General features: G+C 39.3%; 2 protein-coding genes across 8 annotated transcripts in view; both read right to left on the minus strand.

Moving 5' to 3' along the window:
- Positions 1–330: 330 nt before the first annotated feature.
- Positions 331–1,603, minus strand: LOC146545022 (uncharacterized). Its single transcript, XM_085218507.1, has one exon. It carries the CDS (start codon positions 1,455–1,457, stop codon positions 594–596), a length of 864 nt encoding a protein of 287 aa, XP_085074633.1. The 5' UTR covers positions 1,458–1,603; the 3' UTR covers positions 331–593.
- A 3,098-nt stretch (positions 1,604–4,701) lies between these two features.
- FHL5 (four and a half LIM domains 5) overlaps positions 4,702–20,792 on the minus strand; it is a 30,695-nt gene continuing 14,604 nt past the window's right edge. For 3 of the 7 annotated variants that reach the window (XM_010707600.4, XM_085217617.1, XM_003204343.5), the window contains 5 exons: positions 15,712–15,882; positions 13,232–13,406; positions 10,866–11,035; positions 7,460–7,646; positions 4,702–6,287 (listed from right to left, as the gene is read on the minus strand). In XM_010707600.4, the coding sequence (XP_010705902.1) occupies positions 6,139–6,287; positions 7,460–7,646; positions 10,866–11,035; positions 13,232–13,406; positions 15,712–15,870 (840 nt within the window). In that variant the 5' untranslated portion in view covers positions 15,871–15,882 and the 3' untranslated portion in view covers positions 4,702–6,138. Of the gene's footprint in view, positions 6,288–7,459; positions 7,647–10,865; positions 11,036–13,231; positions 13,407–15,711; positions 15,962–20,792 lie in introns of all 7 variants that reach the window. The other 4 variants (XM_085217618.1, XM_085217620.1, XM_010707601.4 and 1 more) reach the window with 2 other exon arrangements.

Below are 20,792 nucleotides of genomic sequence, written 5' to 3' on the forward strand. Positions count from 1 at the left end.
CAGCCAGCAAGGCGCACACACCAACACGGTTTGCTCACCCTGCGTGCTCTGTGGGTGGCAGCTAGCTGCTGCCCTCCCCGAGGTACTTATGGCCAGGTAGCCTGGTCCATGGGGGCAGTGCCGGCTGCGCCCATGTGAGCTCAGCAGCCCGCCCACAAGCTGCCAACCCCTAGCAAAGCATTTTTGCTGGCTTCAGAAAGCCCCCGGAAGAGCGTTTTGTCAGCCCTTTTTGCTTCAGATCCCTTCCCCAGTGCAGTCTTACATACTCTGCAGCTGTTCTTCGTAGAGAGAGCTTGATCTTACTGTTAAAAGTCAATAGGGATAGCAATTCTCTGAAGATTAGTGTGACTTTTATTAAATTAACTCTTTAAAAATCTGAAAGATCTCAAACTGAAATGGTATGATGCAAATGATCTTAGGGCTGAGATTCTCTCTTGGTATGTTAACAGTAAATCCATAACAATGACAGCAGCGTTTAGGTGCTGGCAGGTTTCAGTTCTGCTGTCTCCTTTTCTGCAGGCTTGAAGCTGGTCCTGGTGTTGGTCCTGCAGCTGCTCCAGCTTCCATCCAGACTCTGGGAAGTGCTGCGGAGGCTATAGAAGGCTGGCTCTTCCACCAGCATTTCCCCTCTCTGTTGGAAGGATGTTCTTACGTGCGTTCGTCCCTTTCACTGGTGGCAGCGAGCAGGAAGAGGTTACAGGTGGTTCCTCTTCATTTCCGCTGCCAGACTTGTCAGTCTTGGGCCAGTTTAGGGACACCAGGAGCTGCCGGTACAGCCTTTCCATAGCGAGCAGGTCCAATTTCTCTGTGCTCCTCTTGTCACTGAAGCCAGAGTTGAAGGGCTGGCGGGCTTCAGTTTTGCTGTCTGCTTTTTTCTGCAGGTGCAGTCTTGCTGCTGCTCCTGGCTTCTTGTGCCCTTTGGGAAGTGCTGGGGAGAGCCTATGCCAAAAGAGCCTCTTGGTCTGGTAGTCCCACCAGCGTTTTCTCTCCTCTGTTTGAACGAGGCCCTCCTGGAAGACCAACCCTTTCACTGGTGGCTTTGTGAAGTTGGAGATCTCAGGCGGCAGGTCTTTAACTCCACCGCCTAGCCTAGGACGCTGACTGAGCGTCCTGGGGGTCCCGCGTGCCACCAGAACCTGCGGGCGCTGGTCCTGTCTGGGAAGCCTGCCGGGTTTCCCCGCAGAGCTCGAGGTACCAGTAGCAGAGTCCATGTGAAGAGAGGGCCATAGACTGCGCAGCACCAAAGGCCAGATCTTTCCTGGCTGGATGGGATGTGACAGGATGGGACTGCCCTGCCATTGTGACGCTTGCTGCTGGGAGCAACGTGGCCTGCACAGGGGGCTCCTGTGCCTGCCTGCCTGCCTCTCAGCACCTGTAAAACAGGGAACGGGCCTGAGCCACAGTAGGGTAGGGGGGGCATGGGGATCTTCCAGGCCCACCTGACCTGGCTGCTCCATGACAGAGGCTGGTACGAAGCTTGGCTTCTCCCAGGGGGCTGGCTCTGCCTGGGAATGTGCCAGGCTGACCGTCAGCGGACTCACCTGACTTTGATGCCAGCACTTGCAGCCACCATGTCCACCATTGCCGGCGCCGGTCAGAACCCTACGGGCACATGAACGTGGCACAGTGAAAGGACTTGCGGGGCAGCCCTCACCCCCCACCCCAAAGCCCTGAGTCACCTAGCCTCAAGTGGCTCCCATCCTCAAATTTCCCTACCTGTCGGCGCCAGAGAGGGGTGAGCAGAAACAGCCCAGCCACCAGGAGCAGGAGGCTGGGGATAAGGAGAAAGCTGTCGACAACCATCGCTCAAAGCTGGTCACGACCGCACTGGGAGAGACAAAGCGCTGGCCGCTGGCTCACCTGGGCAGAGCCGTGAGATCATAGTCTGGCGGGTGGGGATAACTCTGTGAGGTCACAGCCCATATGGAACTAGGCTGGCAGTAGCCCCCAGCATGGGGATGGGGGGAGTTATGGACGTAACTTGAGTATAATCAAAAAATACATAACATTGGAGCTTTGACAACAAGTGAACACGTGTACCAGTTTGGGGACCATCCTTGAGATGCGCTGCTGCCATCCTTACTTCAAATATCTGAGTTAGACACAACTTAGGAAGTGGTTTTAGTTTGCTTTTAGTTCTCGCTATCCCAGTTCTTTTTTAATGCGTAATTAAATGAATCCTCTTCAAACTGAAACCACTTTGTGCAGAGTTGTACCTGGTGTGTGACCTCCCCGTCCTTAGCTGAGTTGTTGCATCATATCATTCACCCCACCACTGTGAGGAGGGTAAGCAAGAGAGCAGTTGGGGGCGGGGGTGTGGCAGTCCAGGTCAGTGCCCCCACAGCTTCAGGGTTCTCATAAGGTTGCATTCCAGGCACTGGTATAATTGCTTATCTCTGAGCAATGTAGATCTAGGCTTCTCTGGACAGCCTCCAGCACTACAGACAGAGACAAAGAAGGCATTTAGTAACTCCGCCTACTGTGTGTCTTCTGTCACCATGACATCCACCTCATTCATCAGTGGGCCTACATTGCCTCTAGTGTTAGTTTTGTCTGCAGTGTATTTGAAGAAGCCCTTTCTGTGTTTCTTGACCTCTCTAGCAACATTTTTTTCTGAGGAGGCCTTAGCTTTCCTAGTTGCCTCCCTTCATTCTCTGACAACAGTCTTACATTCCTCCCAGGTGGCCAGCCTCTCCTTCCGTCTTCTGTAGACTCTCCTCTTCCACTTGAGTTTGCCCAGCAGTTCCCTGTTTTACCACGCAGGTCTCCTGGCTCCCTTTCTTGACGTACTACCTGTTGGGATGCTCTGATCACGAGCTTGGAAGAAGCAGTCCTTGAATGCTAACCAACTATCTCGGGCCCCTTTACCTTCAAGTACTCTGTCCCATGGGATTTCCACTCGCAATTGCTACAAAAGGACCAAGTTGGCCCTACTGAAGTCCAGGGTTGTGATTCTGCTTGGTTTTCTGATCCTGCCACGTGTGATTCTCAACTCCATCATCTCCTGGTCACTGCAACCAAGGCTGCCCTCAACCTTCACCACTTCAATTGGGCCATCCTTGTTAGTGAGAACAAGATGCAGCAGCTCTCCTCTCCTAGTTGGCTCATCCACCATTTGCATCAGGAAGTTATCATCAGTGCACTGGAGGAACCTCTTGGGTGGCTTGTGGATGGCTGGCTGAGCAGACCTTCCGGCAAATATCAGGGTAGTTAAAATCCCCCACGATAACCAGGGCCTGTAATTGCAAGGCTGATATCAGCTGCCTGTAAAAGGCCTCGTTGGCTTCTTAGTTCTGATCCAGTGGTCTGTAATAGACGGCACCACAACAGTGCCACCCATGCCAGCCTGCCCCTTAATTCCCACCCACAGTCTCTCAACTCCCTCCTCATCCACTCCTGGGCAGTACTCAATGCAGTCCAGGTGGCCAGCCTCTCCTTCTGTGATCTGTACACTCTTCCACTTGTTCCACTCTTGCTGCAGTAAATCAAATGTTAGCAACAATTATTGGAACTGACCATCTTATTCATTTTGCCAGCGATTTGGTATCTCGGGCAATCATGTCAATCATGCTCTTTAAAATACTGATAAAAGCCTAACTTTTTCTCACTTTGCTACCTGAATGTCCTGGAAGACTCGCCATTACAAAGCATCAGCCTTTTAATTCCTACTTTCTGGTCATGAAAAATTTGCTTTATTCTGTTCACGAATCAATGTAGTCTGTTGTTTTTGAGCTACTGTCTTATCTCCTCCATTATCTGCATAGATACATGCCGTTTATTCTTGTAGCCTTTTCTGGCCTTTATTCAAATTGAATTTTATCTATCACGAGCATAGGTTACCCAGATTGTGCAGAGTATTACTGCATTTATATTCAGACCCCAGTAACTTGTGGCAGAGTGACTAGGAAATATCAATTTAATGTAACTTTTATTCCACCTATTTATAGCAATCACATTAATTTCTTATTACTACTCTGAAGTGAAAATTCTCAGTTTCAGAATTGACTGTGGTGTATTTATTGCAGGAGAAATAAATAATTCATCTGGTATTTGTAAAAATATAATTAGTTGGTGAGTCAGAGCAGAATTTCATTTTCCTAAATGTTAGGGATGGAAAATTGGGTTTATCATGATCACTTTGTCTGATCTGTGACTACACTGTGCCTTAAGGCTCTGCTTGATAATCCTTGTGTCACTTTGTAATTAAGCTAGAACGTTACTTAGACAAGACTGAATAAAGGGCCTGAACCACATTCTTGCAATTTGTTGAATGTTATTTCACACAACAAAAATAAAAGGTAAGCCCCACAGACATGACTGCATTTGGTGATTAATCATTTTCATTTAAAAATTTAAGGCCATTAACATTTATTAGTGGGCTAATTTCTAATAGTTCAGTGCACATTTTTAGAGCATTGTAAATAACTGTGGACCTCTACAAATATATGTGTGCATGTGGTTCTCTCTCTGTCCCTCTCCACTCCTCCTTTATATTTATTTATTTAAGGCAGTGAAACCTATTTCTATTTATGGGAATCCAAGTATTACCAAGAACCTGTATCAGCCATGTGAAGTGTAGAAACACAGAAGGAAGCAGCTGTGTTTAAATGAAAAGACAGAAACTAAACCAATTCCACACTCCAATAAAAGCAGTCAGGAAAGATGAAACTGAAAAAAAAAAATAATAATGAATACCACATATAGCAGAAGATTAATACTTTATTGATTGGGAAACAGATTGCTATGTACTTTTTTTTTTATGCCACTGCTATACAACTCTGCCTTATCTATGCCTACAAGTTCTTTTTTTCTACTTTTTCTACTTGAAGCAGCATCTATATAATTCAGTACGAATAAAGCGCTCTCAAGTCAGCCAAATAACTGTAAGCATTCAACATCAGAGTCGAGAGAATGATTTTCAGACAGAGAATAATGAGATGAGGAATAAACCACTTCTAATAGGCTCAGAACCGTGGTACCCTACACCATGGTCTGTGAGAGATACTGCATCATGAGTCAGGCTATTGTAATATATAGCATGCATATAGCTTGAGCCAAAGAGAAACTAATGCTTTGTACTACATGTGAGCACTGCCTAACTTGAGATGGCAACATTACAAATTCTTGACATAATATTGGCAAATGCATGTTGGCACATGGCAGAATGAACGGGTATTGGCTCTGAACAGCTGATAGCCTGCTACAGACAGCAGACATTTACAAGAAAAGGAGTAGACTGTGAATAAAAGACTGCAGTGCAGAAATGGTAAAGCCATTATCAGTATTTTGATTGCTGGCAAATGACTGTTGAAGGGAGGAAAAATGTAAGTTTAAAGGGACAATAGTGTGTTGGCTCTTGCCTCAAATAAGAGAAACTATATTTTAAGAGTGCACTTGAAGGTCTAGAGAAGATAATGGAGACAGAGTTTGAAATCATTTTAGATATTGGAAACTATACATTACCACTATCCAACTTTAGGCAATTTGTACCTCTTACAGTAGATTAAAAAAAAAAAAAAAAAAAGTAAAAAAAGGGTTTGTTTGTGTTCTATAACATTTATGCCTGAAAAATAAAATGCAATTAACCACTTGTGGGAAAGGACCTATTGTTTAGTTTTTTGGATGAATAAAGTTATTGGAAATTCTATTTTTCTGATGAGCACTCTCAACAATATAAATAAAGAGAGGAAAAAGAACTTTTGTCTCTTTCTCTGGCCCTGGAATGGATTTCCCTGACTCGGTGTCTGTGTACACGTATCTTCTCCTCACTTGCAATGCTAATGCCTCATAACTAGACATATGTCACATAGACTTTCTATACATCTCCTTGGTTCATGGGAAATGAAAGGTAAAGTTTCTAACAGCAGAGTGCAGTGTGTTACAAAGAGAAACATACTGCAGTTAAATTTAAAATATATACTAATCTTTTCTGCACTGTTTTCTGAGGCAGTGCGTGGCTGATTATTTATTTATTTTTATAACAAGCAGTTCAGAACTGTGATGGAATTAAACTGCTGTTGGAAAGTCACTTGAATTACTAAGTAAGCGATACACCTTTTAGATGAATTTCTTACTGCAGAGTAACAAAATACATGGTTATACAGTGAGAATAATGCATCTTTAGAGCTCTCCACAGAACTACAGAGAACCACATTCGTGGCAAAGGACCATATCCTGCTTGGTGAGGAATCCTTGGCCCACCAGTGAGACTGAGCATCTTGCACAGTTAAAGCATTCTTCATGCCACTGACGCTCTTCAAATGAGACAAATTTGGCACCTCCAAGAGCTGAAAGAGATTATGAGAGGAAGTAAATTCAGCATTTCTGGACATAGTTCAGAAACATAACTAATTGTTTCCTGAAATGTGATCATGTTCATATAAATGAACAAAAATCCATAGTCTGAAGTGCTGTTTGTTAGCTGAACTGGAAAAAAAAAGAACCAACCAAAACACTGTGAGGTAGTGATACAAAACAAAAAAGATAATGACAATTAATTTATGTAAAGCTGCATGTTACTTGCTTGGTTTCATACCCTGTTATGCATTCTGAACAGAATGGGTTTACCAGAATGTCCCTTCAGGTTTACAAACCTTCCCAAAAACTCTCATGAAAATTATCTGCAATGCAAAGATATTCCTATTTGACACTGAAATTTAGCCTTTTCCACTAAATATCTTAATATTTTTAAGAAATTATTGGATCACTAAATTCCTACAATGAGTATTTGAAATAAAACAATTGTGGTATTTTTTTTTTTGCTTTTTTTTTTTTTTTTTTTCCAGAGGGAGGAGAGCAAAATCATGCCCAATTTGATTGAGTATTCATGATTTTCTTTATGCATTTGCATATGCAACATGCACCTGTATCTGTCAGGCAGTACTTTTCAAGAGTTGACTTCACAAAATAATAGAATCATAATGCAGAACAACAGCCAATGGTCTCACATAATTTCAGCTACCATGGACTACTGACCCGTATGTCTAATTACAAATCATTTAGGGACACAGGGATGCATGCAATAAATCTTTGTTGCTTGGCAAACTCTCCAATATAACAGCTGTGCCTTATCAGCAGGCAGTTAATTCATGTTCAGTTTTATTACATTTATATTTAAAAACAAAGCTAAACCAATTACAGCCATAAGGGAATTGTGTGTATGTACTGTCTCAGGAGGAGTCTTTTTTGAAATCAAAAAAATGCATTATTGGGGATGATTTTGAGTGCAGAAAATGGCAAATTGAAGAATGTTTGGCACATAAAAGAACTCAGTAGTCAGGGAACACATGATCAGTATTTCTGAGTAAGACATTACATCGTACGGGGTGAGGCCTCTGTAGTACCTAATTCCTTCAGTCTTTAATTATGACGTACTATTTTTTAATGCTGTTCTTTAAACAGATTTCAGAGGAAACTACGACTCCACAGTATCTAGACCTTTCTAAAAGATAACACTCACCTGTAATAGGTTTCTTGCAAGCAGCACACTTCTTAGCATAAAACTTGCTGAAACAGTCTACACAGTATGGATACTCATCTTTGGAAACAAACCTTTGCCCAGACAGCTGAGTTTTACATCCAGCACACACAAAACACTCTTTATGCCAAGGCTGGTCGTGGTAGGCCACTCCCCCAGAAGTTATTACCTAACAAAATAATGAAACAAAGGATCAAGAAGGATTATCAAGTATGTCATAAGTCCTTCCACTTGTTTTTCTCTTACAATATGCATAAGAGAAACAGTGTTGTCATCTCAATTTGACTCACTGCAGCTGATCTGAACATACCAGTGTACACACCTTATAGTTTAGTAGTAGTAATATAGTAATATAGTATATAGTAATATAACAGGTTGTCTTGTTACGAAACTCTGGGTAAAGGCTGAGCATCAGGCGTACTCTTCATACTCATACAATTCTCAGTGATGGAGAGTAGCTGAAGAAACTGATGTTGAGATGAGGGTTAATCTCCAACTGGAATTGACATTTTGCTGTCTTGAAACTCAAACAGTATTTTATGTAGGAGGAAAGAGGCAGTAAAGAAGCAGAAATGAGACTAAAAGGAGGTCTACACTGTCAGAAGAAAAAAGACTAGCATTTGTCAGTGTCGTCAAGTTTATAATTCCCTACAACTCACTCAAAGCTCGCTATTGGTTATATCTGAAGGAGGAAATTTTCAGCTGCTCTGAGGCTTTTATAAGTGTGATCAAGAGTAGGTTTCACTGAAGTTGTCAGAGATTGTATAAAGGAATTTTCTTTGAAATAAAATGAGACGTAAGGTGGTATTTCTTCTGCTAAGACACATGAATGAGAGTGAATGAATGAGTGTAGTTGGAACAGGAGGAGAAAGAGTTGTAAACAATGAAATAAAAATAAAGGCACCACAAAATTTCTCTGGAAAAGCACAATTTAAAGAAAACAAAGAATAATACTGGGTGATGTCAGGCAATACTAAATGTAAATGGTTACTAATATTAGTATTCTAGCATTGGGCTACTTCTAACTCATATTTGCCTTTCCATTAAAATCTCAAAATCTCACATCATCTTTTTCTGGCACAAAATTCAGGATTTCAGTTTAGCAATTCAATCTCTTTGATCTCAGTTCTTATTTATGGGAAAGATGCAATTTCATACAGTAAAGTTATTTTAGCTAGCATGCATGTAGTCTGTTTGCATTCCTAGATTTTTTAAGAAGTAAATCCTGATTTTTTTCATACAAATGTTGCTAACCTCAATTTCTCTAATAAACTTGGATAAGAACTACTATATGTGTCATGTGATCATTTAATGCAAATCAATGCCTAAATATAGTAGCATACGAATATTTAGACACACTTTCTAAAGTTTAGCTACCAAAGGGAAAAAAAAACAGCAAACAAACAAACAACAAAAAAGCAAGCAATAAACAAACAAAGAAGAGGCAGCAAGTTTTGCTTAAATCAAAAACTTTTGTTAGAGGAAGATGTTTACAGCTTAACATTATAAAAATTGGGAAATAAGTAATTCGATGAAGAGAATTTTTTTTTTTTTTCTGACCATAGATACTAAAGAATAAACAAAATTCTGTCATAAAAAGCAGCTTAAATCAATTCCCTAGAGAATAGAATCAGATTAGCAGGTGTTTTCATCAATTTGAGACAATTTTAAAACACAAGAAATTGAAGGAGAGATGAATTGATATATTTGTATTTGGAAGAGGAAATATAAACTTATTTGAAATTAAGCATTCTGGTACGCAAAGGAGAAACGTTGTGTTCTAAAATATTGAGAAACTTGACTTGTATTACCATAACTAAACACATTTCAAGAGACAAAGAGGTAAGACTGAATGCTTTCCTCGGCTTAAGTGGCTCATTATGCATGCAAATATATCTGACAAATATAAAGAGAGGCATGTTTATTAAGGCAAGATCAGACGTTATCGGGTAAGAAAGATGTTATACAACTTTCTGTAAAACGTCAACCTCTGTTAAAAATCACAACCGTTAACAAAATAACCCCAGTGTATTTGTTTTGGTGAATAAATTTATTGCAAATCTAAGCAATCTATCAACCTGTTTATTATTATCAATTATATAGAAGAGGACAGCAAACACTGTCACAGCCAGCTTTCAGCATCCAATATCGATGCCAGAAGGAGGACTCGACTTGTCCTATCAGTTCACCAAACATTTTGCATGATGCTGCTCTGTCCTCCATGAGCAATATGGCTTCACTAAGGAGCATAGGTATCTTTCTTTGAGATCTGAAGTTAGATGATGTGACACCCTTGTCATATTCTGTTTCTCCAGCTTAATATACCAATATTTATGTATCTTGATATAAGTTTGCTCTCGGGAAAAGAGTTAATGGCTTCTACAGAGGCAGCCACTGCCTAGAAATACAATAGCACAGAACGAAAAAATCACTAACTACAGATACATTATTTTTGCTACTAATGCACATCTCTTTTCTGTTGATTACCTAAACTATTGCCAGAACTTGTCTTATAGAGCTACATAGACACACCACAATTTCTGATGATCCCCATAACTTACATCCAACATTTCCATGAATAAGGAAAGTTAACTGATACTTCCATTCTATAGTTAAAGAACTGAAACAAAAAAGGAATTATTAAAGCTTTCAAACTTCATCCATACAACTCAGGAATCAGACAGGGAGCTTAAATTCATTATATTCTCCCAGATGCTCTCCTAAATGCCTTGAGAGCTCTACTGATGAAAAAGACTACAGGCTTCTAATTGGAGCATCAACGTTAAATACTTTAAAACAAGTGGTATGAATACCTATTAGACAGACAATACAGCCCCCAGGTGCTCCTGAAAAGGAGCTAAAAGCAATTACAAGCAGTTGTAGTTGATAAGAGGTTCTGTTGATTTCAGGATCATTTTCCCTGCTTTTTCTGTTTTGTTCAGTGTAAAGCACTAAAAATATACAGTGTTGACAAAACTGTAGGTACACGGGGAGAAAGTTATGTTCTTACTCTGTTAAAGCTTGTTAAGCATGCAGTCTGAACTTTCAGTTAGCTGTGTAACTTGTCTTCAAGAACTCCAACAGATAACTCCCCAACCCCTTTTTTTTCTTATCTTCAGCCCTTTTACAGAATATTTGAAAAGAACTAATCTAAGAATTTTCATGTTCTGATGATATTTTCTTTTTTACCCATTGTGTGATGCTGATCTAGATTTCAGACCTCCAGATGAGAATGAAACTATGAATTTGCAGAGGTTGTTTTAAACCTGCGCCTTATAGATTGTGGAAAGAGTATTTGTTGGTGTACTTCTGCTGTTGGACAATCTGGTCTTGACCAAAAATAACATGGTAGCATACTGCAATGCTTTCATTTTTCTATTACAGTTACCTTTTTGCAAGAGTAGCAATGATGAGCAAATTGTTTCTCAAAACAGGGTACGCAGTAATTCTCATTGTCTTTGGTGATCAGTGGTTTTGTTCCCAGTGGTTGCTGGCAATACTGACAAACAAAACAGGATTCATGCCAGGAACTGCCCTTAAATTCCATTTTACGGGAACCTGCAAAACACAATCAACACAAATAATGCTCCCAGGTACAGTCTTCACAGAATTACAGAATGGCCAGGGTTAGAAGGGACCTCAAGGATCATGAATCTTCAGCCCCCCTTTTTCTTGCCACAAAGGTTTTAAATGTCTCATTTTTCATTTTCTGTCTTAGTACTTTATTATCCCCCATGTATTCAAGTATGCAGCTAATCTCAAGAACACATTTAGTACTCTACGATCATGAGGCAAAGGATATGCTAAGTGGCCTAAAATGTGATTTTTATTCTCTATTTATTTGACTCTTTTAGAGTTACTCCCCTGTTATACGCTCCAGTTGCTCAGAGTTTATCTCAGACCACTCAGAGATGATGTGATGTTCAGGTACATAGCACTTCTGTAAATTAAATGTGAATTTGCTTGGATGTTTAGTATAAATATTAATGTATTTTATCTTCTTTAAACTAGGTTTCTTTCACTTATAATTGCACTATTTATCTTATCCAGCTGGAGCTGGAATTTTTAAAGTATCTCTATGATAAACTACCATGTCTCTTCTTAAAACATATCATTTTCATCCTAGTTCAGTGGCTCTTTTTTTTAAATCATATTCAGCCAGTTGCTTTGATTCAGTGCAAGGACAGATGCAATCCCAAAAGAAAGTCTCTCAGTTAAATGTCTATTAGAGAAGCTGTTAAACTGTGTACAGGTGCACTGTACTCCTTAACACATATTTGTTAAGCCTAAGATAAACACGTATGTCTGAGAATGATACTTAAGTGACTCTCCACTGCAGCTTCCTCCCCTGCCAGTGGCATCAGCCTGCGCAGAGGGATGCCAGGTGCTTTTACCATCCTTTCCACAGGAAGAAAAGGATTACTGCTATAAATGATTATTCCTGGATAATTTGTTTCCTAGATGTAGGTTTAAAGGAAAGAGAACCTACTGTTTGAATTCCAGCATAAAGAGTTTGCAGCTGCCTCCTAGCAATCTGAAGGCTAAATGTACTGTCTTTGCCTACGGAGTATTTTCAACACAGACCTAGAAAGCTAAAGAGTCAGTGGCTAAGGAAGAAGAAACTGGTTAGCATCTCTTCAGCTCTCTGTTTGCCCTCTGATTCTTGTACTGAACACTTGCTGAGAGGATTTAGTCTCCTAGACTCTGGAACAAAACCTGCAAGGAGGATATACACCAGAGGACAATAATGCAAAAAAAAAAAAAAAAAAAAAAAAAAAAAAAAAAAAAAAAAAACAAAAGAAAAAACCCAACCCTCTACACTCTGATGTTATTCCAGTCACATCTAACAAGGTGTGTCTCTAATAGACAACGTTCTTCTAAAAATATACCATATTTAAGCAATATATCACCCCTATGCTGAACACAGCTATATTAGTACAACATTTATTTCCACTAATATAAGTTCTACCTGTGATGAAGAAGAAAAGAAATACAAGTGTAAAAGTACATAGTTGTATCAGTGCTACAGGATATCAGTAACCTAGTATTTATATAAAGACAGTAATTCTTCATGGCCCAAACTAGTAATCATAGGACCACAGCATACAGTTTGCTGCTGGTATTTGAAGCTATATGAACCATCTGTAAAAAGGCTTTAGGATTTAGGGTAGTTCGCTGCTCCAATAGTTTCAGACCCACTCTCCTTGGCAAGCTACTGCAATTTGGCACTTACGGTGCCAAACCTGCTGTAAACAAATCTGTATGTGTTCTGTAGTAAAAATACTACTAATTATTTGAACACAGAACTTAGTGTTTTGACAACTGAAGTAAAAAGTATTTCTGTGTAAAAGAAATGGTTTATAAAGAATGTGATCTTGTTCTGGTTCTCAAGGCCTTGCCAACGTGACAGACAAAATGCAGATCTCTTGTCTAGCTCAGCACACCTGCTGATGATAGCTGTTTGTCCACCTAAATTCACAGTGGGATGCACTTCCTAAGGACTACAGGTAGAATCAAGGGCATAGCATGAGTACATTTTATTCTATTTTGAACTCTAATATTCTTTATAAGGATTCACAAGTCCTGCCAGTGCTAGACCAGAGGGCCTGCCTTGCTTGTCTTTGCTGCCAGCAGGGCACTGCAGGAGGGAGTGGCAGTCCTGCAAGCTGCACAGTTGTAGCTAGGCTATTTGAAGATGTGATTTTAATTGAAAATGCAGTTCCATATTCCACAGGAGGATCTCTGTTGTCTTACCAGGCATAATGGTCTTCTGGCAGTGGAAACACTTTGATGAATACTCATTGGAGTAGCATTCAGTACAGAGCAAGAGCTCATCCTTGGCAGCAAATGGCTTCTCTACCAGAGAGCGGCTGCATTTGGTGCACTTGAAGCACCTCTCATGCCAGTGGCGGCCTTTGTAAGCCAGATCCTTGGAGAAAGTAAGTGCATGTTAATAAAGGCATTTCTTTACAGTGATCTTTTCCCTCATCTCCTCCCAGAACTGAAGAGAAAAATGTAGAGCAAGTACTGCAATTGCAAACTTCAAGAGTTGCATCCAGCAGGTGTGCTCAAAGGCAGTATTAGTGCTCAAAGTCACTGTGTCAGGGTATTTTGCAACTCTCTTGCTAGGCCATTAGGAGTTGCTTTGGCACAGGCAATTGAGGCAATTGTCCCTCAGCATGCAACATCAGAGAGTTGTTTATATTGGAAGACCCAGCATATATTTTTACTGTTGGTCTTCAAGGAGAAGAAGGTAATTAACATTTTAAATGTGCAGAGGCCTCCTGACAAGAAGCATATTCTCTACAGGCCTTTAAGTAGGACTTCATGTATTTTTTAATATTACTACTTTTCCTTCCAGCTGACTCTACATAACACTAAAGAAAGATCATATTATTGCAGAGAACAAGCAATTAAAATCTCATTAATTGAGAACAAAATGGTTCTTAGGATGCGTATTAAAAAATCATTGCTTTTGTTTACACCTAATATAACTCCCTCTAAAAGAACTGGCAGAAATATATTTGTTTAAGACTCAGCAGGCTTAAGAGATGAAACAGCTTGCAGTGTAAGTATGAGGCCTCCACTAATAATTAAACAACAACAACAAAAAGAAAGCATCAATTATTTTTTCTTTTTTTCCCAAGGTTAGAAAATACAAGGGAAAAATGTATCACCAGAAAAATAATAATCCTTAAAAAATTAACCAGGCTTTTCCAGGTCTTCTTTATAAGTGAGAAGCACGAAAAGGCACAAAGCCAATCCCATTTTTCTACTTCATCAGTTCCCCACCCCTTAAAATGCTAACACGAGAAATGAAATACATACCAGGGTTCATTTGGGCATTGCTGAGTGTTGAGAACTTTCATTTCCTTTAGCTAGCACTCTGGACCTTTTAGAAAATGGTCTCTCACACAAGAAGCAAGAAATGGATAAGAAGGAGAGGAAGAGAGCCAAGCTCTAGCAGCTTCGCAGAGGTTGGACAACCTGCTGTAAACCTCTGTGGGTTACTTCTTTAGCTGTGACACTCCTGTCTTATTACCCCTGCTTTTTTCTCTCTATTTTTCCTTCCACTCTGTCTGAAAACAAGATTTTTTTTAGTGACCTTTTATATTGCTAGGCCTGCCACTTACGAAAGTTTAAATCGTAAAAGTGGGGTTAGTGAGCTCAGAGTATGTATTCTCCAGGTGATAGTGACTGGAGCATACAAGTTTGCAACTGAAAAGCACTGGTGTGCATTTGAGAACAGTCATCATCCATATCAGTGTTTTTCTTTGTCTACTCCTTCATGGAACTGAGTTTTACTCAGACAATGTACTTTGAAAACCAAAATTATATTGGGTGGGGAGATTTCCTGAGAGATTTACTTTAATAACTTTATGATCTAGCATTCATTGTGGCACTAAGGGACATGGTCTGGTGGTGGGATTCAGTAGGTTCTTTTATTTCAAAAGAACATAAGCAAAATGAGCCTGGGAGAAGGTGAGCAGTACAAACTGAACACAGAGAAACAAAGGTTTTCATCAGCTTTCATCTTCTTTTAAAATTGTAAGTGTAAAGGGCTGTAAATTGAGCTGAAGGGTGCTGGAAACCCTGTCAAAGATCACAGAGGAATTCATATTATTAATAGTTACTCTTAAAAAGAGTAGAAGTAAATGGAAAGCCAAGCCCAGAAACACTGCAGTCACAATTCATCTGAGAGACAAAGAAGGTGAGCATGAAATTAAGTTAAAATGAAAATATACCTCATTTCCAAAAGTAGTACAAAAAATATGAATTATAAATGTTGTTTCTTTACATCTTAATATCTGTATGTTACCATTTGCAGACGAAGAAATTTGCAGAATAGCTGAAGACAATTTTTCCAATGGCTATCTCTCAGAAATTCCAAAAGTTCCCTCAATCTAATACACTGAACTATATCAGCACCCCAAAAGTCCCTCAAGCACTGGTGAGCTTCTACTGCTGATGAACAAGCAGAGGTGAGGGATGGAATCCAGATGTGGTCCATGCGTATACCACATAGAAGATACTTGAAGTGCATGTGCAAGCAGATTTTCTCATCTGGATTTCCTAATTCTGGAAAAATAGCTCTGCTGTACACAGATGCACAACCACTATGCTCAGGTTCCTTCACCTGCTCAGGAGTACACAGAAGGTCTCATATAGGATCAATCATTAAAGAAATGGGTTGATATATAACTTAACAAAGAACAAGAAAATTAATTCCTTACCTTGGAATCACATTCAATAGGTTGCTTGCACTCCTCACAGGGGTTGGCAAATAGGCTGTCATAGCATCTAACACAATAAGCATTTTCTTCCCTTAATGCATATTTCCTTCCACGGAGGGACTGCAGGCAGTAATGGCAGTCTGAGTGATTGCTGGTCATTCTGGTGGAGTTCTCCAGGTGATTTGGAAAGATGGAAAAATCATGTAATTGAATGGATAACAGTTTTCTTGCATAAGCAATTGTGCATTACCTATAAAAGTTAGGATGGGTGTTTTTTAGTCCTTTGCTCTGGATTTCTAGTGCTGAGTTGTTCCATAATAAAACAGTAGTCTTTAATGATTTGTACTATGCATTATGTTACCTAAATAATGCAGAACAAGAAAGTTGTTTTGGCTTACTTGAATGTTATTTACATTGACAGGACAGGTACCTGAAATAGAACGTGCCTTCACAGTTGTTCTTATATGCAACTACTGCCATCCTAAGCACTAAGTACTGGATTGTGAGGTATGGTGTACCCAGAAATTAGGGAATGGAAGGATAAATAAGAGTTCAAAAATTAATCTAACTGTGGGGTTAAGGGCATAAAGAAGAGGCAAGCACATTGTGGTGTTTTCTAGGCTCTTCTTTGCTTTTCTTGTCATTCTGTTCATCCCTTTATTTTGAAAACAGCCACATCTCTACATAAGCGAGCAGAAGGAAGACAGTGAACTCCAAGCTTTACAGCCTTTCTTTTCTTTCTTTTTTTTTTTTTTTTTTTTGTGTGTGTATGTGTGCGTGTGTGGTGTGTGTGTCTGTGTGTGTGTGTGTGTGTGTGATCCAGCTGTCCTGCTAACATTTTTTGGCAATGTATGTAGAGCAATGTAAACACCCCCAGGTAGCAAAGAGCAAAATATAAATATAAATAAACAAACTAAAATCCAAACAAAATTATAACATCAAGAGAATTCCTCTTGTTTTTATTGGAAAAGATTACTTTTTCTTACATGTTTATGTATTGCCAGGTTCACAGTTGGAAGAGCCAAAGTAGTGTGAGATAGATAATATTTCTATGCCAGATAAGCGAAGGAAATATCACAAATCTACTGAGAGCCAATTGTATGAGTTTCTCTTCCTTCATTTTTTTCCAGGCTAAAGAGGCTTGTATAAGCATCCTAACTTCAGCAGCTTATAGATCTGCAGTGTTGACTGTTTTGAGGATTGTAGAGATGAAGACTTACTTATTTCAGTTATTTTGTTGCTGGTTGGATCATCAGCACTTTGCTAAAATTGGGTCTAGATTCCTGGGAATGAAGGACGAAGAAACCAGAAAGTTCCCAGTGAAGCAAACCCAGAAACATCTGCTGGACTCACTGGATTGCAATCTTCATTAAACTCATCAGCAAGTGTCACTGCAATCAGTGCCAGCAATCATAAATTTTCAAGGATCTGAGAACAACTGGGGAAGGTTTCCTAGCATATCAGTGACTTCGGGCAAGTCTTTGCACACTGAATAATGGTGCAAATTTGTCTTAATCAGCTGCAAAGGAAGAGAAGCACATTAACTAAAAAACAGGAGCACTTAGCACCACAGAGCTTACATCTAGTCCATTTAGGGTAAGTTGCTCATTGGTTTTATACATTCATTTGATGTTTTATACCCATGATTCAGCTTTAAAAAAGCATTTAACTTCTACATTTCTGCTTAGGTGTTTTCCAAAATGATAATTTGAACTATGAGACGTTCAGTTACTGGAGGTCTCTACTGGTACTAATGCACAAGTCAAGGAATTTATTAACCTATTTCTGGAGGGACTGCAGTAAAACTATGAAAAAGTGGCAGGGAGAGAAGCTATAATGCAAAAGTAATGACTTGTTCATTTGGCACAAGCTATGAAAAACTTGTTGTTCCTGTAAGCTGAAAATCTTCAGAGCTGAACTGATTTATTGTTTTTTTGACTGCCCTAAGTCTTAGAGCTAACCTAGACATGGTATAGTAGGGAAGACAAATTATCTGCAACTCAAATCAGTGCTTGCTTAGATATGTGCTTGCTTAAAAATATTACAGATATATTTTCTTGATATCCTTGGTATAATAGTATAAGAGAACTTGGATATGGACTCCCATTTCCTTAAGATCAAATAGCGCTTTGAGTGTGCAAAGAATTAACCAACTTATAAGAGAAAACAACATATATCAGCTCAACTATAAAAACCAGGCACAATATAGTAATTTAGTGCATGATCACTTAGTTGTCTCTAGAATCATAGTTAAGTTTTGCTCATTTCTATATTGGAGAATTCTTCTAAATTGGTGTTTACAGAGGCAGTAAAGAAGAAATGCCTGTGGCTAACTGGGCTCTGTGTTGAAAGTTGTAGGACTGGCTTGAAAGTGGATTTCAGAATAACTTTCATTCCTTTTTCTTATGGGGATTAATGTTATGAACTGCCCCTGAGGATTACCCTCACTTATGCTACCTTTCCTCTCTGCTGAATCAGTATCTCGGCTTCCTAACAGAGTTTCATCTCATCCTAAAAGTGATAACAGCAAAATCCTAACAGAGCATGTATGAAGAACTTATCTGTTACTTACAGTCCTTTTTTTTTTTTTTTCCCCTACAATGCTTACCAACAAATAATTTCATATATTTACAGATACATCTCTGTTTTTTCATTCTGATGAATGGCACTAGGATTTCACATTATTGAAAAGTATGCAAACTGAACAATTTTGTTCAAAAAGTTGTTCTCTTGATTTTTTTTCCCCAGGCCAAACTATTCCAGGAAGCGTAGGTTATGTGCTTTTCTAATACCTAAGCATTTCTGAATCTGTAATGTAGCTATCCTCCATAAAGCCTATACGAATATGGGAACAAAGTCCTAGTAATGTTGTTTTATGTATCACAGTGTTTACCAGAGAATGTTAAAAGAGTATCCCCAAGACCAGAACCAAGAACTGAGGTATGATTAGGCTGCTCCTCTGGTAAAGTACTCAAGTCCAGAAAAGATTTCTTCAGAAAAATTCTTCAGAGTTTGACCGTGATGAAATAGGACCATGTTTGGGTATGAAACAGAGATGGTATGAGAAAGAATGATTATTTTTGCAAATCTTTTGGCAAAGGTTTGGGTAATCTCTGCTCGCTACTTTTACCCCTGGACAATGCAACAACAAAAAAAATATCTCATCTCCCTCAGCTCCTCTTATTCTTGCTCCAATAAATAAATAAATAATGTTACAAGCACCATGTAGTTAAGTAGAATGTTTTTCTTGCGCTTTGATCCTAATCTCTAGAGAAATATGTTTGCTTTAAGTTTGCTGAAAGCTAGACTTCTTGTTTTGAAGGTCAGCTAAGAAATCTCTGGAGGTCTGGTGCTATTCACTCTCATGGAATGAAAAGCTGACTCCAGCATTCCAGCTGCCCTCTCGTGTCCCAGGCGTAGGGAAAGACTGTGATTTCTTCATTCCTTGGGAAAAGATGATTTTGTTATCTAGATTGGAGCAAAGCTGAAGTACAGCTAATTCTTACATAGACAGTTGGCGCAGATATGTGATTTCAGTGCAACATACTGTTGGGAACCTGCTTTAGCAGGGGAGTTGGACTAGGTGGTGTCCAGAGGTCCCTTCCAACCCCTATTGTTCTGTGATTCTGTGATTTGTAGCTTTAAGGTAGTCCTAGAGACATAGAGGAAGTTGCCAATGATATGAAGATCTTGCAGCTGATGTCCCTGGGGTCAGATCTGAGAATGCAGCAGTCTGATGGTATAAATTATAAAGCAGATGAAAATAAAACAACAGAACTGGCTCATCTGCCCACTGTTCCAACAGATGAAGATAGAATTTAGCTACAGAAAATTAGGAGACAGACTTTCTGTAGACTCAGATGGTTTTCTATAAGATAAGGGATACTGTAAGTCTTCTAGCAAAGAAAACCATATTAAAATTGTTGCCAAGTCCATGAAAACCAGTTAAATGTAGAATCATTATGAAAGGAATGATGGTTTTCTCATTGGAGCTAAAAACCACAGCCATGACGTTAATATATGTCTTAATAACTTATCTTAATATTCTCCATAAATACATATTAATACATTTTAGATTATAGAAACAAAAAGAAGAACAGAAATGTTGATCGTACACTTATTCATACATATGAAGATATTTTTTGAGGAAATCCTAATGTACTATTTCCTGATCTAAATAAGCTTGCCATTCAACTGCATCATTTTTTCCTGAAGAGCATGGAAGGGCTCTGAGACAGTCATAAAGAAGGAAAAATGATGGCAAAATAAATCATTGTCACAACACTGAAGGATAAGAAAAACAAATCAATCCCTTATGAAGGTTATACCCTGCAAGCCAACTCAGGCACTGTTTTATTTTCAGTTAAGTACATATTTTCACCTCAAAACATGTTTTTCCTTATTAGCATGTATTTTCTGATTTCATTTTCCCCATTTTTGTTGTTTTGTTTTGTTTTTTGAAAGCTGCTGGATAATTCATGACATACATTTGCAAAACACATTAGTGACTCAAGGCTACAACTGCATTATAAAGCCAACAACATCATTACAAGGAAAAGTTTCTAACAAGACCATTATTTTATAAATGAAAGTTTCTAACAGTGTTCTCCTAGACCTAATAAAAGTCCCGATCCCTCAAAAAACAATAAAGTAAATAAAAAATACCCAAAAAAGCATAACCAACCAACACTCTCTAAAGGACAAATAAATGGATGCTGTATGACCAAAGCTTTAGCAATACCCTATCTTTCTCTCCTCCACAAGAGTATCTGTAATTTTCACAGATTGGCCCAGAAGTTATGCTGGGGTGTTCAGCGTGCCAGAATATTTGCCCTTCTAAAAATGGGTATAGAAGCAACAGAAACCAGGGGCACACAGCACAAATCATGTCAAAACATGTAGGTACAGGAAAGCAGAGGCACAGGCATTAGTTTTGCACAAGCTGTTTTGTCGCTGTGGTAACACAGTAACACAAAGTCAAGTCCTGGAAGTCCTGAAGTGAATGCAGAGCAATCACTGATGAAATTCTGCTCCCAGTGGCCAAGACAGGCATGCTGACCAGGGCTGTACTGTATCAGTGT

This window comes from Meleagris gallopavo, chromosome 2, assembly GCF_905368555.1.
Source record: "Meleagris gallopavo chromosome 2, MGAL_WU_HG_1.1, whole genome shotgun sequence".
Taxonomy (NCBI): Eukaryota; Metazoa; Chordata; class Aves; order Galliformes; family Phasianidae; genus Meleagris; species Meleagris gallopavo.

Coding starts and splice junctions, on each gene's coding strand:
- LOC146545022 (XM_085218507.1), bottom strand. CDS start 1,457: ATGGAGCAGCCAGGTCAGGTGGGCCTGGAAGATCCCCATGCCCCCCCT.